Source organism: Syngnathus floridae, chromosome 8, assembly GCF_059516105.1.
Source record: "Syngnathus floridae isolate MCC-2025c chromosome 8, RoL_Sflo_1.0, whole genome shotgun sequence".
NCBI classification, from domain to species: domain Eukaryota; kingdom Metazoa; phylum Chordata; class Actinopteri; order Syngnathiformes; family Syngnathidae; genus Syngnathus; species Syngnathus floridae.
Window position 1 is genome coordinate 10,302,776 of NC_142420.1, and position 19,520 is coordinate 10,322,295.

The following is a 19,520-nucleotide window of genomic DNA, read 5'->3' on the forward strand; positions in this document are numbered from 1 at the left end:
AATCTTGGAAAACATGTTGGAATGCGGCCCCCGAGGACTAGAGCTTGACACCTGCGACCTTTGACCATGATATTTCCCTAATCAAGTGGCCTCTTATTAGGTACACCTGAAAATGGCGGCGTACCTACTGGAGTGACCAAGTCACGTCACAGATCAAACAGCCAAAAAGAAAGTGGGGGTGAGGGCGGGTGTGGCGCTTTTCACTTTCAGTTAAGCTTTGGCCATGATTTTTCCCTAATGAAGTGGCCTGTTATTAGGTACACCTGAAAATGGCGGTGTACCTAATGGAGTGTCCGTGTGACGTCACAGATCAACCAGCCGATTCGGTGAACGATTCGTTTGAACGAATCTTTTGAGAGAACTGATTCTAAGGATTCAGTTCACTTAAAATAACGATAATGTACATCACTATATCTGATGCCTTTTGTATACCCGCCCATGTTAACTGAACCAACTTGACATGGTTGCGTTCCAAGACTTCACGCCAACCTCGCAGCAGGGCATCATGCATTTATGACATCATCAACTTTCTAGACACATAAGGAATGGATTCAAGTATTAAAGCAGCGGTGTTATATTGATCGGCTATGCGTATTAATAGGAGTGTGGAGAGAACACAATTTCAAAAGTCAAGTTTTCTTGCACCACCATGTCAGGGATGACGTCAATGCATGGATTTTGAAAATGGAGTGTAAGGACCGTTAAAATGTGATGAATAGAGAGAAGCAACTGTAAAGTCAATAAAGGTGAATTTTACTTGTGTAACACAAACATAACGTAATAACACAAAACAACATAAATTAGACTCGCGCGTGGAAGCTGTCAAACTTGAACATTGGGCGCGCGTGTATTCAAATGCCTTGACTTTTGAATGTCAATATTGTGCAAAGAGTGCTCAGATGTCAAACTTAACAGAACAATAAAAAATGTCTTTCCCTCGCCGGCTAATTTAGTTTTGGCTATATTGAACTTCATCAGGTGTGTTGTCTATGTGTTTCGACAGTACAGCGGTCGAAACAGTAGTACTGTATAAGCTGGACTTTAATTCTTTGGTTCATGGTTTCAAACCCCGCTTATGACCTTTTATTTTTTTGTTTTTATTTTGTGTGTGTGTGTTTGCTATTGCTTGCAGCCAGTCAGAAGTGCAAACGAGACGTTTAGTTCAGCGTTTTTATTGAGAATTTGAACAGTTTTGCAAAAAGTTCCAAGTCACTTGTGACGAATCTGCAGTCGCGAAACACAAGACTGCGCAACTCGCTTTATATCATAACAGTCGTAACTCGAGACGGGGAGCAAGATAATATGGGAGCAACTTAAAGTCGTTCTCATTTCACTTTGAATGTTGATAACTTTACCTTGAGTGACCCCAAAATATAAAATGCCCCTTGAAGCACCTCAACATTGAGGTTGTTTTGGGCGAGCGTGCAGAGAAGCAACTGAGTCCGTCATGTGATGTCACGGGTGCTTGTGCGTCATGAGCCCCCCCCCCCCCCTCTCGGTTAGCGGTACCCCGCAGCCCGCCGCCACACGCTGCTCATTTACTGCTACGCTGGTTTTCATAATTAGCACCGCGAGGCCTCATTAAATCTGCTCTAATGAATAAATATTGTATTTCATAGCGTGATTAGCAGATCAGCTCAATGCCGAAGCGTTGTAAACAATTACTTGGCCAAATATTCATCACCCCAAAGTGGAAGATCATTTAAAACCCAAAAAGGAGCCGCATTCTCAAGTGCATCGTTATTATACCAATCATAGATTTGGAAACGTTACATTTTGATGGTAATTTTTTTTTCATGCAATTTTTTTGTCTGTCAGAGGCTAGCGTGTCGGACTGCTGTAAATAAAAACAGTTTATTATCATCTTTATTGCTAAGCACGTGTCAGACTTGTCGTAATCTTGATTGCTGGATCATGGCACACATCATGATTGTTGATGTTTTCTTAAATTGTTGTTTCTAATTTTGTTTAAATACCATCGACTTGGAGGCTTAAAGCTTGGACTTGTTTGGAAGAACAATGCACTGATGTATAAACACGTTCCAAGCTGAATGAAGTAGTCCTCACAGAGGGTTAAGTTCTAGTCATCATGTGTCCAGAATCACAAGGGTGAGCACAAAATGAGCCAGAGCGCAGGATGAAATGATTTACAGGTACAAGACTCCCATTAGAGCGCGCTAATTGTTTCCACGCCATTAGCGCCGGTTATCTAATGAAGGAGATATAAGCGGTACAGTACATCACAGCAAGCTCCTCACCATCGCCGCATGGCAAGCAGTGGACCCCGACCCGGACACGCACGGGAAGCTCACTGTGTGAATTCTACATTTAAAACAATGTAAGAAGGAAGTTGTAGTTCAATTTGTACAACATTTATATCTGCTCATGATTATCATCTATGAACAACTTCAAGAAGTGATTCCCCATCAGGTTATGTCAGTGGTGTGAAAATATACAAACTAAAAATAAGCATCTTTGGCCATATATACTCATGAAATATTGTGGCAGACAGAACCAAAGCTGCAATGATAAAAGAATGCAATAAAGCAGTCAATGCGCACCTAATAAGTAACAAGCTGCTATTGAATTTGAAAATACAGTGGAGCCTCAGTTTTCGACCACAATCTGTTCCGGAAGGCTTTTCGAGAAGTTAATCGTTCGAATTCCAAATCATGTTTTCCCATTACAAATAATAGAAAGAAATTAATCCGTTCCAATAAAAAAAAAAAAAACGCCTTTTTTAAAGCATTTTTTCATTTGCGCATTTTTGTCCGATCGCGCAACTGCACCGCGCTGGTTGCATTATTGTGACAGAGCCGTCGCTGAAATTTAGACAATATTTTTAAAGTCCTGATGTACTTTCCAAAATTTAAGTGGACCTCAGTGCGCAGGGAGCTTAATTTTGTCCGATCACGCAACTGCAGCGAACCGCCGACCGCCCAACCGTAGCGCGCCGCCGACCGCGCAACTGCACCGCGCTGGTCGCATTATTGTGACAGAGTGGTCGCTAAAATTAAAAAAATATTTTTAAAGTCCTGATGTACTTTCCAAAATTTAAGTGGACCTTAGTGCGCAGGGAGCTTGATTTGGTTCGATCGCCTATCCGCAGCGCACCGGGCGCTGACTGTCACATTGCTTTAGGAGCGTCTTTGTGTTTTAAGATGGCTTTACTGCTCCCACTTGCTTCCTTTGGAGGCATGATTAGAGTTGATGCAATCCTCAGAATAACGAGAATGTAATAACGAACAGAGCCAGTTGGCATCCGGGTCCTCTCGGCTCATCTCGCGAGGTTCGACAACCGAATTTCGTCTGACATCCGAAGCAAAAAAATCTCGAATTTTTTGTTCGAATACTAATTTGTTCGAGAACCGGGACGTTCGAAAACCGAGGCTCCGCTGTACAGTAAATGTTTGTTTCTTGAACTGTAAAAACAAGTGTGGGTTTAATCTAACATTGCCAGAAAGGCAATTCACAGTGATCAATAAGACGGCAATTAATAAAAATTTGCTCAGATGATCATTTCAAATGCAAGTCCAACAATTAAAAGAGAATCTGGCGGCAAAAAAGTGTCAAAGTTAGTTGTCCAGCGTCTCCTTTGGCTGCTCATCACTCACTAATCCCTTCCAGCTCCTTCTTCAAGCTGCAGAGACAACAACGACAATAAATATCGACAAACAATAGCTACAATTTAAAAAATAAAATGTCAGAAGTGCATCCCTTACCTTCTCAGGTAGGCGTGAACATTGTCAAAACCGTGATATTTGGCCAGATAGACCAGGACTCCGGTGGCGCAGCGACCTTCACGGGCGCGGCAGAAGCTGCAGTTACAGATGCCCCGGCACGGCGGGCAACGCCATTCCTGTTGGGACGACGAGGCACACGTGAGATTCGAACAAGGTTTGTGGGCATAGACAGCTCATACGGAACTCACCGTGTCCAGCAGTGCGTCTCGCACTTCTTCACCGTAGCGGTTCCGAAGGCACGGGCCGCAGAACTGACCCCGGACGCCGACGCAGTTTGGATTGCGGCAGTTGGTTTTGGTGTCCACTGTTTTCTGGCGGCACTGGTGACAAGTGGTTCCCTGGAAAAGAGACACAAAGAAAAGGAAGGTTGGTTTTCAAACTAAGGCTAGGGTCTCAAACCAGGATTATGCTGAAGTGGGTTGAGCGGCTAAATTTATATTGAAACATTCTTGCTGGACTCACAGAGACGGTGTTGTACACTTTCTCCCTCACGTTGTCGCAAATGCGTGCAAGCTCATCCTCGGTGACCTCATCCACAGGTCGCACCACGTGAGGTATGGCCTTTTTGCCGTTGCATGAACGGCGGCGAACCTGCACACCAAACATGATCAACCGTTAGCTTTGTAGCGGTGTCAACAACAACAGACAAACCGAACTTAGACCGAAACGCATCTTACCGACTCGTCCACTTCTTCGTAATAGCGGCTTCTTCGCACCAGGCTGAACTTGTCCTCCGGTTCTTCCTCTTCTGGTGTCGGGCTAGGCGGCCCTTCCACTAGCGTGCGAGAACGAGTGTGGGGCCGAGACACACGCTGCGAGCTCCTCCTCAAAGTTTCCGGCATGGAGCGCCGAGGTGCACGTCGAGCCTGAAAAGTGATGAAGATGAATATCCTGATCTGATAGAGAATCAGCATACCTAGAACCTTATTTGAACACGTTCCTTACCGTTGGTGATGCAGATGTCATCGACTTGGGAAAAAATCCAGGTACTTTGTTGAGCTCTGCCATCAGCTGAGCGAGCTGAAACAAAAAAAAAAAATGGATGAGTGACATTCTGATCAGTTCACTTTGGATTAAGCAAATCTTGGCTACCATTTCTTTGTTCTCTTTAATATTTAGGGCTCTCTTGCTCATAAAATTCTCTTCCTCATCAGAGTTCAGTTCTTGAGTAGGGAGGAGGGGTTGAGACGCCTGCCTCTTGGAGCCCGCCTTCTTGGTGGGGAAAGCAAAGGCCACTTTCAAAAGGTTAGACCTGCTTCCACGTCTCGCAGGTGGAGAATCAGGATCTACTTTCTGGAAGCAAAAATTTTTTTAACCCATAATAATGATACATTTTCACCAGTGCCGTCTTTTATAGTCACCATTGCTTCCATCTGTGTGTTGATGAGCTCATCCTCAAACCCAGTGCATGCATCTTCCTTTGCAGGGGCCTTCAGAGTGTTCAGTTTGACAGGCGACCTCCTCGGCGTCCGGGAGCCCCTCCTCTAAAATACAAAATGTTGTTAGCACCAGTGCTCACGGGCATCACATTAGTCACCGCCCGGTAACAACACACGTGTTATTACCGTGTTTGCAAAGCCCCCATCAGAGCCAAAACTGTCACAGCTGTCGTCGGAAGAAGAGGACGTCTCCATGGTAACCTGGGGGACGTTGCGGAAGCTCCTCAAATTCATCCTAGTGGAGGGAGGCTGGGCTGCTGCACTCTGTGGCAAAGTAACCAAGAATCACAAGCGTGTTAACTTCACAAATAAGCACCCAGCAGTGTCTTTAATTTTGAAAGGATAGCACATATAGCCTGCCAATATTTCATCAATTCTGCCTAGTTTTGGTGTCACTTAAAAATGTCATTATATAAAAAATAAGGCCATATCTAAGTGCACCTCAAACATTAAAACCATACTGGTTATACGTTATCATGACAAAACTAAGAAGTTCTGGGTTGGACCTAAACTTTTTAATGATTGTATTCATTATTCATCTTGTTCATAACGCTAAAGACATGAAACTAAGAAAATATTGGTGTTTAATCAAAAATTATATTTATATTAAATTATAAACTAGTATCGATCTCCGTGCTTGAGATAAGTCATTCAAATACAAGACGGACACGTTCAAATTTGTCTTGTTTAAAACGAACTCGAACTTACAGTACGAACTTAGTATGGCGTAAACAATCAAGCAATAAACAAAACAGCAAATATTGTATTTGGAGTTACCTTGGAGCGTGTACAAGGCATTTTTTTCTTCAAAGTTGTTGCCAGAAGAGCGATAAAGGCGATCTGCACTGTTGCTTGGCTCTTGAGCTTGGCAAGGATCAATGCGTATCCGCTTTCGGGAGCGCGCGCAGTTCACGTTCGTTTCCCGCGCCACTGAAACGTCCTGGAAGCTGAGTAAAACAAATGATGCATTTAAAGGGAATAGTTAACACTTTGAAGTGTATAACAGTGAAACCTCCATGTTAACATAAGTAAAAATAACATGAGTTTGTATTTGACCAAAACAAATGAAAGGAAGCTTTCTTTTGTAACACAAATGTATATGTGCCTTGCATGTGTTTTGGCGTGGCGCGATTTTTTTCTTATGAATTTGCATACAAGGCGGGTAAAAAGACCGATTTCCCTCCAAATGCTCTTTACGGAAGAGGATTCGGGCCAGTGAAGAAAACCCCCCCTCCACATTCCACTATTAGTTTTTCAATCTGGATGAAAGATTTTGCCCCAGTGTTAACGTTCAACTTCCAATGTTTCACGTTAATTAAGAAAGGAAAAACAGGATAAACTCTATTTGTCAATATTTATTTAAAATACATTCTTTTAAAAATAGTTTTTCATATCTGAATTAAAAATATATGCATGCTTTTTATGCTATATTCTCTACAGCAAAAAAAGCACAATTAGGAACACATTATTTGGAGAGAGTACACAAAGAGCAATAACTCTTTGGCATGTAACTTCAAATATATTCAAAGCATTAATACAGCAGGCAAAAAACATTGTAATTCATTTATATACAAAGTTGTGCAACTCCCTTATAGAAACAGTCACAGTAAGAGCATGAACTGTATTGAAATAGTATACTGCATATACTATAGTAAACACATGGTGCCTGCCATATTAAGTCCTGCCTCCAGCACCACGTCCTCCGCGCCCACCTCTTCTCGGCCGACCTCTGACCGCTTTATTATCCTGTCGCGGTATCCTTTTGTGGCGCTCCACTTTGATCCAGCCGCCATCGCTGCTTGCTTTGGCCTCTTCGCTTTCTTCATTGGCGTTTTCCGTCACTGACATGATACCGGGTATTACGCGTGGGCGGATCTGCGCTGCGGCGCTGTAACTGTTGGACCGCGGCCTCGCTGGGTGTCGAGGGCTTTTGTTTTTATTTGCGCTTTGGCCTCCTCTCGTGCTGCCCCTCCCTTGACCGCTGCCAAAAAAGCCCTCTCTTCTATACTCGAGCACTATGCCCGCGCTGACGGGCCGCTCTTTTTCTGACATGCTTTCTGAGGTGGTGCTGCACGGGCTGCTGCCCTTTGACCCCAAGTAGAGCGGCAACAGTTTGGCTGAGAGACCGGATGTGGGCGAGGAGCTGCGCGAGTCGTTCCAGGCGCTGGCGGAGGAGCGGACGGGCGAACGTCGCGCCGCCGCTGCGTAAGAAGTGGCTTGACTTTCGTGTACTGACAGGAACTGAGGAAGAGTGCAGGCTCCTGAGCTGGTGAAGGCTGCGCTGGGCTGCTGAGTTTTCTGCCTGACGATCTGCCGCAGCCTCACACTTCGCATCCAGGATTGATCAATGTCTAAAACAAATAACAGCAATTGTATTGTTACACAGCGCTAAACATGGAGTCAATTCTCGTTCAACATCTTACCAGGGTTAGTCCTGCCCCTAGAACTCAAGTCAAAGTGAACGACTGTTGGTTCGATGACAAGCTCCACGGTTTTGATGGCATCCTGTCCTCCAAGCTGAGACCACGTCATGGGGCAGCTGTATTTCGTTGACTTTGGTAACTTGACATTACTCTGTATTGACATGTTGGAAAGGACAGCTAAGCTCTATTTCCACCAAACATTGTTTTTGAGAGCTTTGGTGCCCTCTTGTGGCATCATGGTATCAAGGAACTATGTTGAAGTGAATTGAGGAGCTAAGTGAGCTCCTCCCCTCACTTCAACATGGCGTCAAAAACTAATACATTCCATTGACGCATGAAGTCCAGTGGAAATGAGTGATTGACAGGTGTCATCAACATTCACCTTATAACTGACTGTGTAGTCCACTTTCTGGTTCGGCTGTAACCCGACTATCCATTTGTCCATCACAAATGGCGGCTGCATCAAAAAGGGAAGTTTGTTTGTTAGTGTGGTTCAAACAAGCAAGGATGGAGAATAAATGGAACGAGAAGAGAAAAACATCAAACCTTATTCATCCGCATGGGCTCCACATCCTGTCGATTGGGGCTGAAAATTACATCCTTGATGTAAGTTAAAGCCACGTCGTCGCCGTCGAGTTCCAAGAACATTTTCCACTTGCAGTCCTAAACAAGGAAATGGTCTATTGTAAGACACGGCAGGCAGTCTAGTGCACTCAGCAAATGTTGCCTGATTGCGAGTCTGAAATAAAATAATTGAGCATGCTTTTTTATGTGAAGCTACAGCACAACCTAGAGGGAGTTCTGTGGCAGTGCCTCGGAAATGAATGGGAACACTTTCCCACTAGTACTTTCACATAAAGAAGAGAAAATGGTTTTGTAAATTTGTCCTTGCCGTTCCAATACTGTTGGACGGGACTGTAAGCATGAATATATTCATATTTTGAGCTACAATAGTGTCAACGAATCCACAATTGCCTATTAGTGACAAAGCAGACAGCTTTTACAGTAACTCATACGAAATGTTGAATTGACTCAATTTCATGAACTAACTTTGCTTTGGGAATGTTTCCAATCGGGACCCCAAAGGCACTTTTAGTGTCCCGACAGCGCCGGAAAAGTGCACAATTGTATCTGAAAGTGTTGCCTAGCAAACCAGTTGCCATTGTTTTCCTCCTCACATCACATCACATCCTTGCGGTGGGGGGGTCCAAATGTGAACAATGCCTCCTTTTGCCCTCCCCCCCCCTGCACACTACATGCTGACGAAGCAGTAATGATTCCGCCCATCCCCAAACGGCCGCCACCGAGCCACAGGTCAGCGCTCAAGCGCACGGGGTTCAGGGCGCTAGCCGAACCATTGTGCGCTGATCACAGGGAAGGACATCAGAGGAGCGCTGCTGACACACTCGTCTGAGGAGCCTTCGCCCTCTCCTGCTGGGGCCGTGCGGGGGGGTCGGATTGTGGGAAAGGGGAGGGGAGGGGGGTCTCAAAAGGGAAACCGGCTGGCTCGAAAAGCCGGCAGCGGCCTCGGCGTTGGCCCCGGGACAGTCGCGCTGGGGCTCCGGCGTCGGCGCTCGTCTAATCACTCCGGCAGAAACAATGTCGCGTAATGATGCCTTGGACCCGAGTGCATATAATGACAACTCATACATAATTCAGCACCTTTCACTTGGCTGCACGGTGATATCCTCATTAGCAGGGAACCCTCAGTGGCTGTCAGATGGTGGCCGCTCAATCGCAAGGCCCTCATTTTGTCTTTGAGAAGTGCAGCTGCTTCCATGACATCGCCAGCAAAGAGGGGCGAAGAGGAGGGGAAAAATGCAGTGTGGGTTTGTTTTATTTTGTGCACACACACACGCAAACGCACGCACATAGACAAAAAAAAAAAAAAAAAACTTCCAGTTTGTAAAAACAAGGCTGACACGGAACCTGACACCAGGCAGGGGAAAATAATTAGCTCTCATTTTCTCAGCCTCCTGTTTCCTTCTCCCCGCTGTGTTTTCGACCCACTAAACCACCACATGTCAGAAGAAATGGGAGGCAATTAGCAGGCTCGTTTCAGCCCTGCCGAACACACTGAAAGAGGACTATTTATGATGGGACAATGAACAGCTGAAAGATTAAATAACGTTTTCCTTTTAAAAAGAAAACGACTTCTGGCTAAATGGGCTATTTTTGATTATATTTGAACGGCAAGTGAAGAGTCGGCCTTTTTTTTGTGACGGGGTGGGGTGGTGGAGGGGGTTCACAAAGGGCTCCGAGTGGCGCTGGATGTGGTACATGGAGGAGAATGACATGTTTATTTGTCTGCTTTTATACCTGCATAGTGATGCCTGTAATGGTCAGTGTAACAGCTGTCATTAGGGATCCTAGGGGGAGGGGGGGGGTCGGGGGGGGGAAAGAAAAAAGCTTCGGCATATCAATGCTTCAACTCTAACAAAACAGTTTGAACGTGTGCACGCTTACGCTCACTGGCCACCATATTAGGTACACGTAATTATACCTTTTCAAATATAACTGTGCTCAAGCTTGATTGCTAAATTTGTTAATGGGCAATGGATGAGAACATTCCCTTCCTGCCTTATATGAAGGGATGATGCCATTTGTGGAGTGTAGGCACAGCTAGCTAGCTAGCTAGCTAGCTAATTGCGCCAGACCACCGCTGATCGTGTTTGTATATGCAAGGGGAGGAGCAAATGTGGTTCTCAGTCTTTGCACATTTTCAGGTGTATTTGGAAAAAAAACAAATAATAATAGAATCTAATAGAATCTCTGAATTCTCTTTGCAGGTCAGGTCAGAAACTTACGTTTTTCCCAGTGCCCGGCTTCCAATGGTACCCAAAGACGAGTTCCAGATTAACACTTTTACTGTTTTCCACCTTGTTTTCGAGCTCTTCCTAGAAAGAAAAAAGTTGTACTTGGACACAAATTGGATACAAGCGAGAGAAAATTTCACATTCTACCTTGTGCAGAGGTGGGAAGTGGACCAGCCCAAGGTAATCATTAATCAGCTTTTCAATTTCACTCTGCCAAAGAGCAAACGAGACATAAATCACGACAAGCGGAGCATGGTGGGAACGCGGCGACATTTGCCTCGGCCTTGCCTTCAGGTGCATGACATGACCTTTGGACTTGATGCCCATGTCGCGCATGTCGCTCTCCGACAGCAAAAGGAGCCTTTTGCCGGTGATGTGATTGTCTCGCAATAGGTCAGCATACAGGTGCATGCCGTAGCCGCTAGCGTCTACAGGACAAAGTGACAAAGTGACTTAAATGTTTCAATCATCCCCAAAAAAAAAAAAAAAACATAAATCATACAAACCTTCACCGAATATTTGCTGCATCCAGAAATACTGCATAGCATAACGGGCACACGTTAGCTGTAAATAACAATAACGCATTTTGTAGTTCCGACACTGACCACATGCTCCTCCGTCCACGTGTAGATGTCGAGCGTAGGCAGCAGCTGCAAAAAGACAAAACACAAGTTAGGAAATGAGGGTAAATGGAAAAGAGACACATTTCCAAACAAGTAAGTTCCCCCCCCCCGTCAGGCCTCTTAATGGTCTTTTATCAGACTTGGAATGTCCATCTGCCTGCGCCGCCGCCGTCTATTTGAATGACAAATCATTTATTGCTCAATAAATGTAATCGCGCAGAAACTCGACAGGCAAAATAAAGACTCCGTCATTGTGATGGGTAGAATGGCGCGTAATGACAGAAATGGTGGCGTGGAAAATTGGAGGAAAGATGACTAAGTGAGGGAGTCATCTCCTTTCAGCGTCTCCTTCAGATTAAGAGCTGAATGCGGGCCTCCATAAACAGTGGCTGGCGCCATACAGTACATGGCATAAAGACGCTCGGCCCCGCCCGCCAGCACTTCCCGCCTCCTCCATGCTGCGCTTTGCAACCAAGCGCATTCAGACTCTTTTCCACAAACACTTTTCAACACATGGACTGCTTGTGTGCTTTTTTCAAACATGTGATGTGCCGTTGTGTGGAAATCTGCACAATCTGCTTTTTTTTGCTTTTTTTTTTTAAATCGCACAGCGGATGAAAGGCATGCTGGGTAATCAGACCCATGAAGGCTTTTAGATGTATGCACGTGCTATTCCTGTATCCTCTCTCTGTCCAACCTGAAGCAAGTTTTATGTATGATCTTCATCACCGTGCATGGAAAGAAGCAATTTGGAAATCAATACGATACATGAAAAAATAACATTTTAGAGGAATTTAAACTCCTGTCAGTTATATTTGGGCATGAAATCATTTTGAAATTGTTAAAAAAAAATCAAATATCATATTTCAGATACTTTAGTAGGGGTAACAATTAATCAATGATCAAATTAATTGATTACTTTTGACAATCAATTGTTTAGATCCTTTTTTTTTTTTTTTTAAATTTGAAATCCTTCAGCTAACACAAATGGTATGTAAATTCAATCTGCCAGCGTGGACAACGCCACGAACTGAACAGCACATAGTAGAATTATGGTATATAGGAGCGGCGATATTTCCAAATTTGCCGAAACATCATAATTATTAAAACAGCCAATTATTTTTGGCCTTATTATTAAGTACTTCACACAAGGGCCCGAGGACATCGCAGTAAGTGAGAGACTGCCGCAACAACTGCACTCCGCCACATTCAGAACAAATTGGCCAATCTTAATGTCAGCAAAATGTCACTTCATCATAAAAGATTGGCCTTCCCCTGTGCTTGTGGCTTCTTTCTTCACAGCATGCCACATCAAGCATACACCAAATGACTTCCATAATGTCCATAGGGTGACGACTCAATGGAGAATTTATTTCTCTGTCAAATGGCTCTATTTTCTGAATGACAGACTAAATGCATAAAACGCACAAGAAGCACACAAAATAGTGCTTTTATAGGCAGTAATTATAGCTAATGGTTTACAAGTAATTAATCTAGAAACAAGTTCTTCTACAACACCAATCCTGCATTAGTGGCGATTCCACTTGATTGATTGATAAGGCAGCACTGTGCAGAAAATTCGATTTAGCTTTTCACTCCGGGGCCATACAGCAGGCATGGAACATGGATGTTGGAAAATGTCCAGCCATAAAATGCATTTTGAAATTGGATTGATATTTAAATATGATGCAAATTTCACTTCATGGCTGCATTGTACTGAATTCATTTCAACGCATTTGACTTCCAACGTTGCCTCATACGGTCCATCTACTGGAGGAGGGTGATTTCGTTGGCTGGCCGACAGGAGGCACTGCTGAGGCCACTTTGAAGCAAGGTTGTGACAAGGTGAAGTGCTGAGGGGCAACTCACCGGGCTGTTGGATTGTTCGATGAGTTTGTGCTCCCACATCTTCAGACGGCGCTCCCTCTCCTTCAGTTCCTGCTCTTTGCTACTCAGGTTACTCTCCAACTTCTTCAGCCTTTCGAGGGTGGCTTCAATTTCGGACCTGAAAGGCCACAAAAAAAGTCACAACAACAATCGGATATGTGACATTGACATTTTTGGTTAGCTGATGTGGTTCAGAAAAAAAAAATATATATATATGTTTATTTTTTATTTAATGGTTCTTATAATATTTTATTATTTTATACAGTTGTTTATTTTCTGGTTATTTTTCAATTTAGATTTCAAGTTGAGTTTTGGTAGTTGAATAAAAACAGATTTTGCAAATCAGTGAATAGTGTTTAGTAATCGCGATTACAATATCATACCATGGCCTTACTCTCACAGGTCAGTTGTTCTGTTTTCTAAAAGGTCATGACCCCTTGTTAAAGGTCAAGCAAAAATCCAAACTCCAATATTTACTTTTTACATACTTTCCCTGACAGAACACGCAAACACTACTCCGTATATATTCCAAGAACTTCAAACACACATAAACAACTCTGGGACCAGCTGGAATGGACTGAACTTGGCGCGCGTGACTTGCGGGCTATTTGGAGCCCGCCTCACCTGCGCGTCCGCGTCGGCACCAGCGCGACTTTCTGAAGAAGCCGGCGCACGGCGAGGAGCTGAGGCAGAATAAAGTCACAGCTGAGACTCAGGCTGTGCTGAACATCAACTGAACCTCCAGCTGCTCACACAGCCCAATTAAACACTTCGACTTGAAAAAGATGGTGATTATTTTTAGGGCCTTATGGGTAAAGAGAGGAAATATATCCAGATGGAGGAATCGTCGGAGGTTTTCATCCCTTTCTGCCGCCATCAGTCGAGTCATTAAAGATCTATATGAACCATCTCCACTTCTTTTTTTGTATTTCCCGACCCCCGTCAGCCACATTTCCATGTCATTCTTTGCAATTTCCTTTAGGCTGAGTGCACATTGAGTCATCAATACATTGGGTTGGCCTGCCCAAATGGCTCATTATGTTACCTCCATTCAGACTTGTTGTGGAGGAAAGAGTTGCACTGTTGGGGAAGTTGGCTGTCGTTCGCCATGGTCTCTAAAGTAGACAGGATCTGCTTGAACGTGGGCCTATCCTGAATCGAAAGGAGCCGTTTTAGTGGCGTGCCATGTTGCGGCTCTCAAGGCCAGTGCTTGTGGGACTCACTTTTGGATCCGTCATCCAGCAGTCCCTCATAAGCTCTGCAAAACTGGGAGGACAGCCGCTGGGGATGGTCAACCTCTGAAACGCAAATATATGTCCAAATTATTTTATAAATAGAATTTGGAAATGGGTGAGAAAATACCTCCTCCTTCTCCACGACAAGCCAAGCCACTTGTAAGCCTTCTAGGCCTTTGAATGGAACCTCACGTGTCAGCATCTCCCAAAGCACCTATCACATTAATATACTCAAACATTATGACAATGGACATTTAAAAACACTCCAAAAACAATGTTTACAAAAATTCTTCAGTTGAACTAGCCTTTTTGACATCAGTTTTAGATTAACATGCATTTTTTTAGAATTGAAGGAACTACTTGCAAATCCAACCCAACAAACTGTGGTTAGTCTTACGCAACCAACTGCTCCATACGTCGTTACAGTCCTCACTACGAGTTGACTCATGATCACGCGAGTTCCCCAACTTTCTCTTCCGTTTGCTCGGCTTCTGGTTGTTGCCACTCACCACAGCGTAGGAGAAGGTGTCACAGGTCTCAGACACTCGCAGGCTCTGAATGACCTCAGGAGCCATCCACGGAAAGGTGCCCACTAGTGACATGTGCGTCGTATGGGTCAGAAACTTGGAGGCCCCAAAGTCACAAATCTGGAAAGAAAAAAAAAAAAAAAATTCAGAACTAAAATCGCTTTAGAATATATAGCAGATGTGGCAACATGCTGTATTTTGGCTTGGATTTTTTAGTTTTTTGCTCGGCTCGAAAACAACACTTACCTTGAGAACTTTTTCTGCTGTTATAACAACTGAAACACAAATCATATGTTCTCTGTTACAAAAATGACAACGTTTGCATGAAAATTCAGACGTAACAATATCCACTCACATTAGGTACACCTGCCAAAATAACTCCATGGCAAAAATCACAAATTATCATTAAGTATGTCGGAAGTCTTGTATTGGATTGAATTGAGCAGGTGTGCCTAATGTTTTGGCTGCTACGTATACTTGAGCTACGAAAAATGGTATCAGTACCATTCCTTGACTTCAGGTCTCTGTGGATCACCTTAACAGGGGCCTCTGAGTGAAGATAATGGATTCCTTAAGTAAAAATGAAGAGAACAGTGAATTATTAGCCTAATTATTTGTTTACTGTACTGAGACTAAAGATACAAAGGTAGGAACAAAACATCTGCTTTGTTTTTTTGATGAACACTGTATGCAAGGGTTGCTTATGTACACGTAAAGCTTGTCAACAAAAAGTAACCTTATGGCCGTGTATGACGACTAATGGATAACTTATCTCACCTCTGGCGATCTCTGTCGCCCACGTCATGATGTGCCCCATGTCCATTTCTTCACTTTCCTCACAGGAAAGGTAGTCGTACAGTGAGCCGCCACTGGCATATTCTATGCAGGAAACAGGAAAGCGCAGAAATAAACAAACCAATGAATAGCATTGTGAGATTCTCTGAAGGCCAAGTAAATGTGACAGGACTTTTGTTGCTTTCCTCGCTAAAAACAGTGCATTTAAAAATGTGCTTGGCAGAGTACTGACGGGAAAAACATATTGATCTGATTTCTGATTGGATTACTGTCAAAATTGTTGTTTTGATGGCAGATTACACTTTTATTTTTTAACCTGTCAAACTTGGCTTTGCTTGATAATTGTGACCAGTTGAGTGACCTTTTAATCGTAGTATTAAAAGGATTAATACGTAGTAGATTAATTTTAGGATTAATCTGTTTTCAGAATACCTCTGCTCTCATAGCATGATTGTTTAGCAAACCATTTGGAAGTGAAAACTACATTGGACAGCAAGCCTACTTCCTCAAATTTATATTCCGCCGCTATTGAGATGACATGCAACCAGGCACCGATAGCTGTTTTTTATTTTGTGAACACGCCGTACAGCATGTTGAATTAACAAACAATAGAGAAGCAAAACATTAATAACGAGCGACAACAAGTCAACTCCTGTTTGCGACTGCACTTTGCACCATAATACTTTGCCTTCACATTCCGCAAATTATATGACACACACAGGAAACGCTTCTGCGTTTCAATAGTTTTCAATCCCTTCTTCACTGATTTTTTTTTTCCATATCAGAATCACACTTTGAACTTGTAGCCAATATTGTTTTGCTGTGGGTGGCAGCTGGGGTTGCAGTCATAAAGGAAGACGCACATATTGGCTGTCGGAGCGCTGCGTCAACACAGGAAATTACAAATGATAATCAATAAACACTTTCTGCGATGACTCACCTTTGAATAAACAGACACCCGCTAGCTAGCTACTTTCCAACAAATCCATTTCTGTTCCAAACGATGGACACAGCAGCAGCAGTTGGAAATGCATTATGGAGTCTAACTATTGCCCAACTTTTTTTTATGGAACAAAGTATTACATTAGTAGTACAACATTTTTTACATCACATACCAGTGACGATTCCATAGTTGGGTGCCTCAACGATGGCGCCATAAAATTGGATGATGTTACGATGGCTGAGCACACTGAGGATTTCAGCCTGGGTGGTGGACACAAAAAGGAAATTTTGTTTTTGTTAAAAAAAAAGAAAAAATATATATACACATGACAAACAAGCATGCTGCCAGTGACAGTTCAGAACATTTAATTAAATAAACCCCAATTTTAAAAACTATATGATCAATATTAATGCTTAGTTTGAAAGCATTTTTGGTGGTGTCAGATATTACGCAATACATTCTTTATTATAGTTGTATAATGAACAGAAACCCGACAAAAGCACTTAAGACTAACTGCAGCAAAACACTGTAATTAAGCAAACAATTGCTTCCCCACTTAAAAGTTGATTTTTTTTAATATATTTTAACAGCATTAATCCCTGCAGCGCTGACTGAAGTTCAGTCTGTAATATTGTACAAGAGTTTCAAAAAAAGATATTCAGAGTCTGACAAATGAAGCTTTTTCAAAGATGATTCTTTTTTTTTTTTTGTCGATAAGACAATGAGCATTTCCTTGAATCGGAGGCACTTCGGGTTGAAACTGTGCTAAACAGGATTTGCTAATAATGTTTCTTTTGCGACACGGTTCTGGTAGTGGGGGAGTATAATGACCATGAATGATGTGAGCGCAAGTCGACACATCCCACTAAATGGGCTGGCAATTAAAATGATTACTATAGTGACAATTAAAAAGTACAAAGTGTACATGAAAAGCACCGGGCAATTACGACTCCCACCTCGTTCTCAATCTTGAGCAGCTTTTTCACCGCCACCTCTTTGTCCTGGGAGATCCATCTAGCCCGGTAGACACTTCCGAAGCTGCCGCCGCCGCAGTTCTCGAAGAAGTGGATGTCATCGAACGTGATTTGCACAAAGGAGCCGCTATGAGACGACATCTCATCCTGACACTTGGCGCTGACACCGCTTCTGGAGAATCACAAGGATGAAAGGTGGGATTACGGTTCACATGCAAAGTTTTGTCTGCTCATCCATTTTGCATTATTTTGTCATTTAAATGCAGTAATTGCTCAAGTACAGAAAAGAAATATGCACACTAGGTTTTGGGGGAACTTCTATAATTTGCTGAACTTTTTGTTGTATTTTTTTTATTTCAGTTGCGTCGTTGTGGGCGTGAACACAGTTGACTTGATTCTTGGCCAATCAAAGCAGCTCCTCTCATCTAGTCATCCATCCAACTATTCATTCATTCATCTACCGAACTTATCCTAATGAGGGTCATGTAAGAGGAAACCAATGCAGGCACAGGGAGAACATGCAAACTCCACAAATCGAACCCTGTGAGACGGACGTGCTAACCAGTGCTCCACTATGCTGGTGAAGCACACAGTGTACTTCGTAGAGTGCTAATTCTATCCTTTCGTTTGTCGATAAATGCATCTAGTTAAAAAAAAATAAAAAAATAAAAGAAATCATTCTATCATTAAAGCAAAGTATAGCTCAGTTATTGTCCGTCGCTTTCTCAATTTGCAGCTGAGCCATTTGGGCTTTTAAAAGGATGTTACCTTGTTCTTCATTGGAATTGCTGTCTATGGATAGATTTTCCTCAATTGTCACAGAGGGGAGCCATTGCTTTGCGACCATTAACGCGTATTCATGCTACACTCAGCTGCCACGGGGGCCGGCCCGATGTATTGTGTGTCCACTCAAGCGGGGTCACGAGGAACAGTGACATTACACCACTCATTCGCGATGCTTCTTCCTTAACAGCAAACAAAGCCGGAAGCGTGACAGCATTGATAAAGTCACATGAATGAATGACCCCCACAGGTCACTTTATTAGGCACCTGCACAATCTTGGCTCATCCAATGCGAGAGTGAAACAACTGTGTCATAGTGAGAGGCATTTTAATTGGGTGACCATATTTTGATCATTAATTATCTACCAAAAAGAAACTATCATCTATGCAGATGCAGAAGAACTGGAAGTAGTAGTTAATGACTACTTTCGATTTCTGCTGACTCATTCTAATTGTAGATTATTTTAAACCACTTGCACTTGAAGCACGGTGAAAGTTTCAACGACGTAACGTTACACTGGCATAAAATATTACTAAATAGACTTTTGGTAAATAAAATAGACTTGTTTTTGTTGTCTTCTAAGCCCCATGGGCTGTCATTTTGGTAATGATTTAGAGAGAAGTGACAAGACAAATAGAACACACTGCTATGACGCATTCCTAATCTATATCATTTAAAAATATGCATCGCAATGTTAATAGCTTGAGTAGAGGAGTGTAGTAGTAGTAGTAGTAGTAGTAGTAGTAGTAGTAGTAGTAATGGTATGTACGGTCACAACAGCAAAGGTGACTGATATACAACTCCATAATAAATCGTAAAAAGCGGGCTTTGATTTGACAGTTGAAGTTGTCAATAACGTACCTGAGGATGCCGAGCCACGCAAAAACAAAGCTAATGCGTAAACAAATGTTCACTCCTCATACGTACCGCATACATCGACTTTTTGGAAGGGCGTCAAGCGGCTCGTCGTTCTTTGAGCACAAACTGGAAGTGAAGAATGAATAATGTTCCCGGAAATCGGGTGATACTCGCCTCTTTTTATTTTCACGTATTATGCCCACGGTGGATTTACTGGTTACACAACTTCTCGACTTGCCTTGAAGGACGAGGAAGACCGGCCTCTTTAGAAACACAATTCTAATGACAACAGCGCTCTCTGCTGGCCATAAATAGGAATGACATGTTCCGGGTATTTCACTTCAGTTTATGTAGTTCTCGGTTTACGACGGAGTTGTGGGAGTATCGGCGACGATCGGAAAAACAAAAACTGCTGGGCCATAATAATAAAACAATCAATTGGAAAAACAGTTACAGGAATCGTGATAGATTTG

At 43.0% G+C, this 19,520-nt stretch overlaps 2 protein-coding genes across 3 annotated transcripts; both read right to left on the reverse strand.

Moving 5' to 3' along the window:
• Positions 1–2,356: 2,356 nt before the first annotated feature.
• cdca7a (cell division cycle associated 7a) lies at positions 2,357–6,120 on the reverse strand. The gene is made up of 10 exons (XM_088383893.1): positions 5,960–6,120; positions 5,309–5,446; positions 5,105–5,227; positions 4,836–5,036; positions 4,689–4,763; positions 4,421–4,609; positions 4,206–4,334; positions 3,932–4,081; positions 3,723–3,859; positions 2,357–3,640 (listed from the first exon to the last, which is right to left on the reverse strand). The coding sequence occupies exons 1-10, from the start codon at positions 5,978–5,980 to the stop codon at positions 3,607–3,609; spliced, it is 1,197 nt and encodes a 398-aa protein (XP_088240019.1). The 5' UTR covers positions 5,981–6,120; the 3' UTR covers positions 2,357–3,606.
• A 397-nt stretch (positions 6,121–6,517) lies between these two features.
• On the reverse strand, positions 6,518–19,309 carry map3k20a (mitogen-activated protein kinase kinase kinase 20a). Of its 2 annotated transcripts, none has more exons than XM_088383043.1 (20): positions 19,222–19,309; positions 17,388–17,577; positions 16,604–16,691; positions 15,471–15,572; positions 15,198–15,263; positions 14,940–14,968; positions 14,676–14,813; positions 14,294–14,380; positions 14,155–14,229; positions 13,977–14,083; positions 12,914–13,049; positions 11,027–11,071; positions 10,928–10,958; positions 10,710–10,849; positions 10,569–10,631; positions 10,413–10,502; positions 8,152–8,268; positions 7,988–8,062; positions 7,606–7,756; positions 6,518–7,533 (listed from the first exon to the last, which is right to left on the reverse strand). In XM_088383043.1, exons 2-20 carry the CDS (start codon positions 17,544–17,546, stop codon positions 6,857–6,859), a joined length of 2,376 nt encoding a protein of 791 aa, XP_088239169.1. In that variant the 5' UTR covers positions 17,547–17,577; positions 19,222–19,309; the 3' UTR covers positions 6,518–6,856. The 2 variants fall into 2 exon arrangements, with proteins under 2 accessions (XP_088239169.1, XP_088239168.1); XM_088383042.1 differs by having other exon boundaries at positions 19,117–19,279.
• Positions 19,310–19,520: the final 211 nt, after the last annotated feature.

Bases quoted from the DNA above. Each gene is read 5' to 3' on its own strand.
- cdca7a (XM_088383893.1), bottom strand. From the start codon at position 5,980: ATGCCTTGTACACGCTCCAAG. The intron at 5,037-5,104 runs GTGACTATAAAA...TTTTGCTTCCAG, and splicing joins ACACACAGATGGAAGCAATG to AAAGTAGATCCTGATTCTCC. The intron at 4,082-4,205 runs GTGAGTCCAGCA...TCTCTTTTCCAG, and splicing joins AAGTGTACAACACCGTCTCT to GGAACCACTTGTCACCAGTG.
- map3k20a (XM_088383042.1), bottom strand. The intron at 14,969-15,197 runs GTACTGATACCA...TTTGTGTTTCAG, and splicing joins AGACCTGAAGTCAAGGAATG to TTGTTATAACAGCAGAAAAA. The intron at 10,959-11,026 runs GTCAGTGTCGGA...TATGCTATGCAG, and splicing joins CGTGGACGGAGGAGCATGTG to TATTTCTGGATGCAGCAAAT.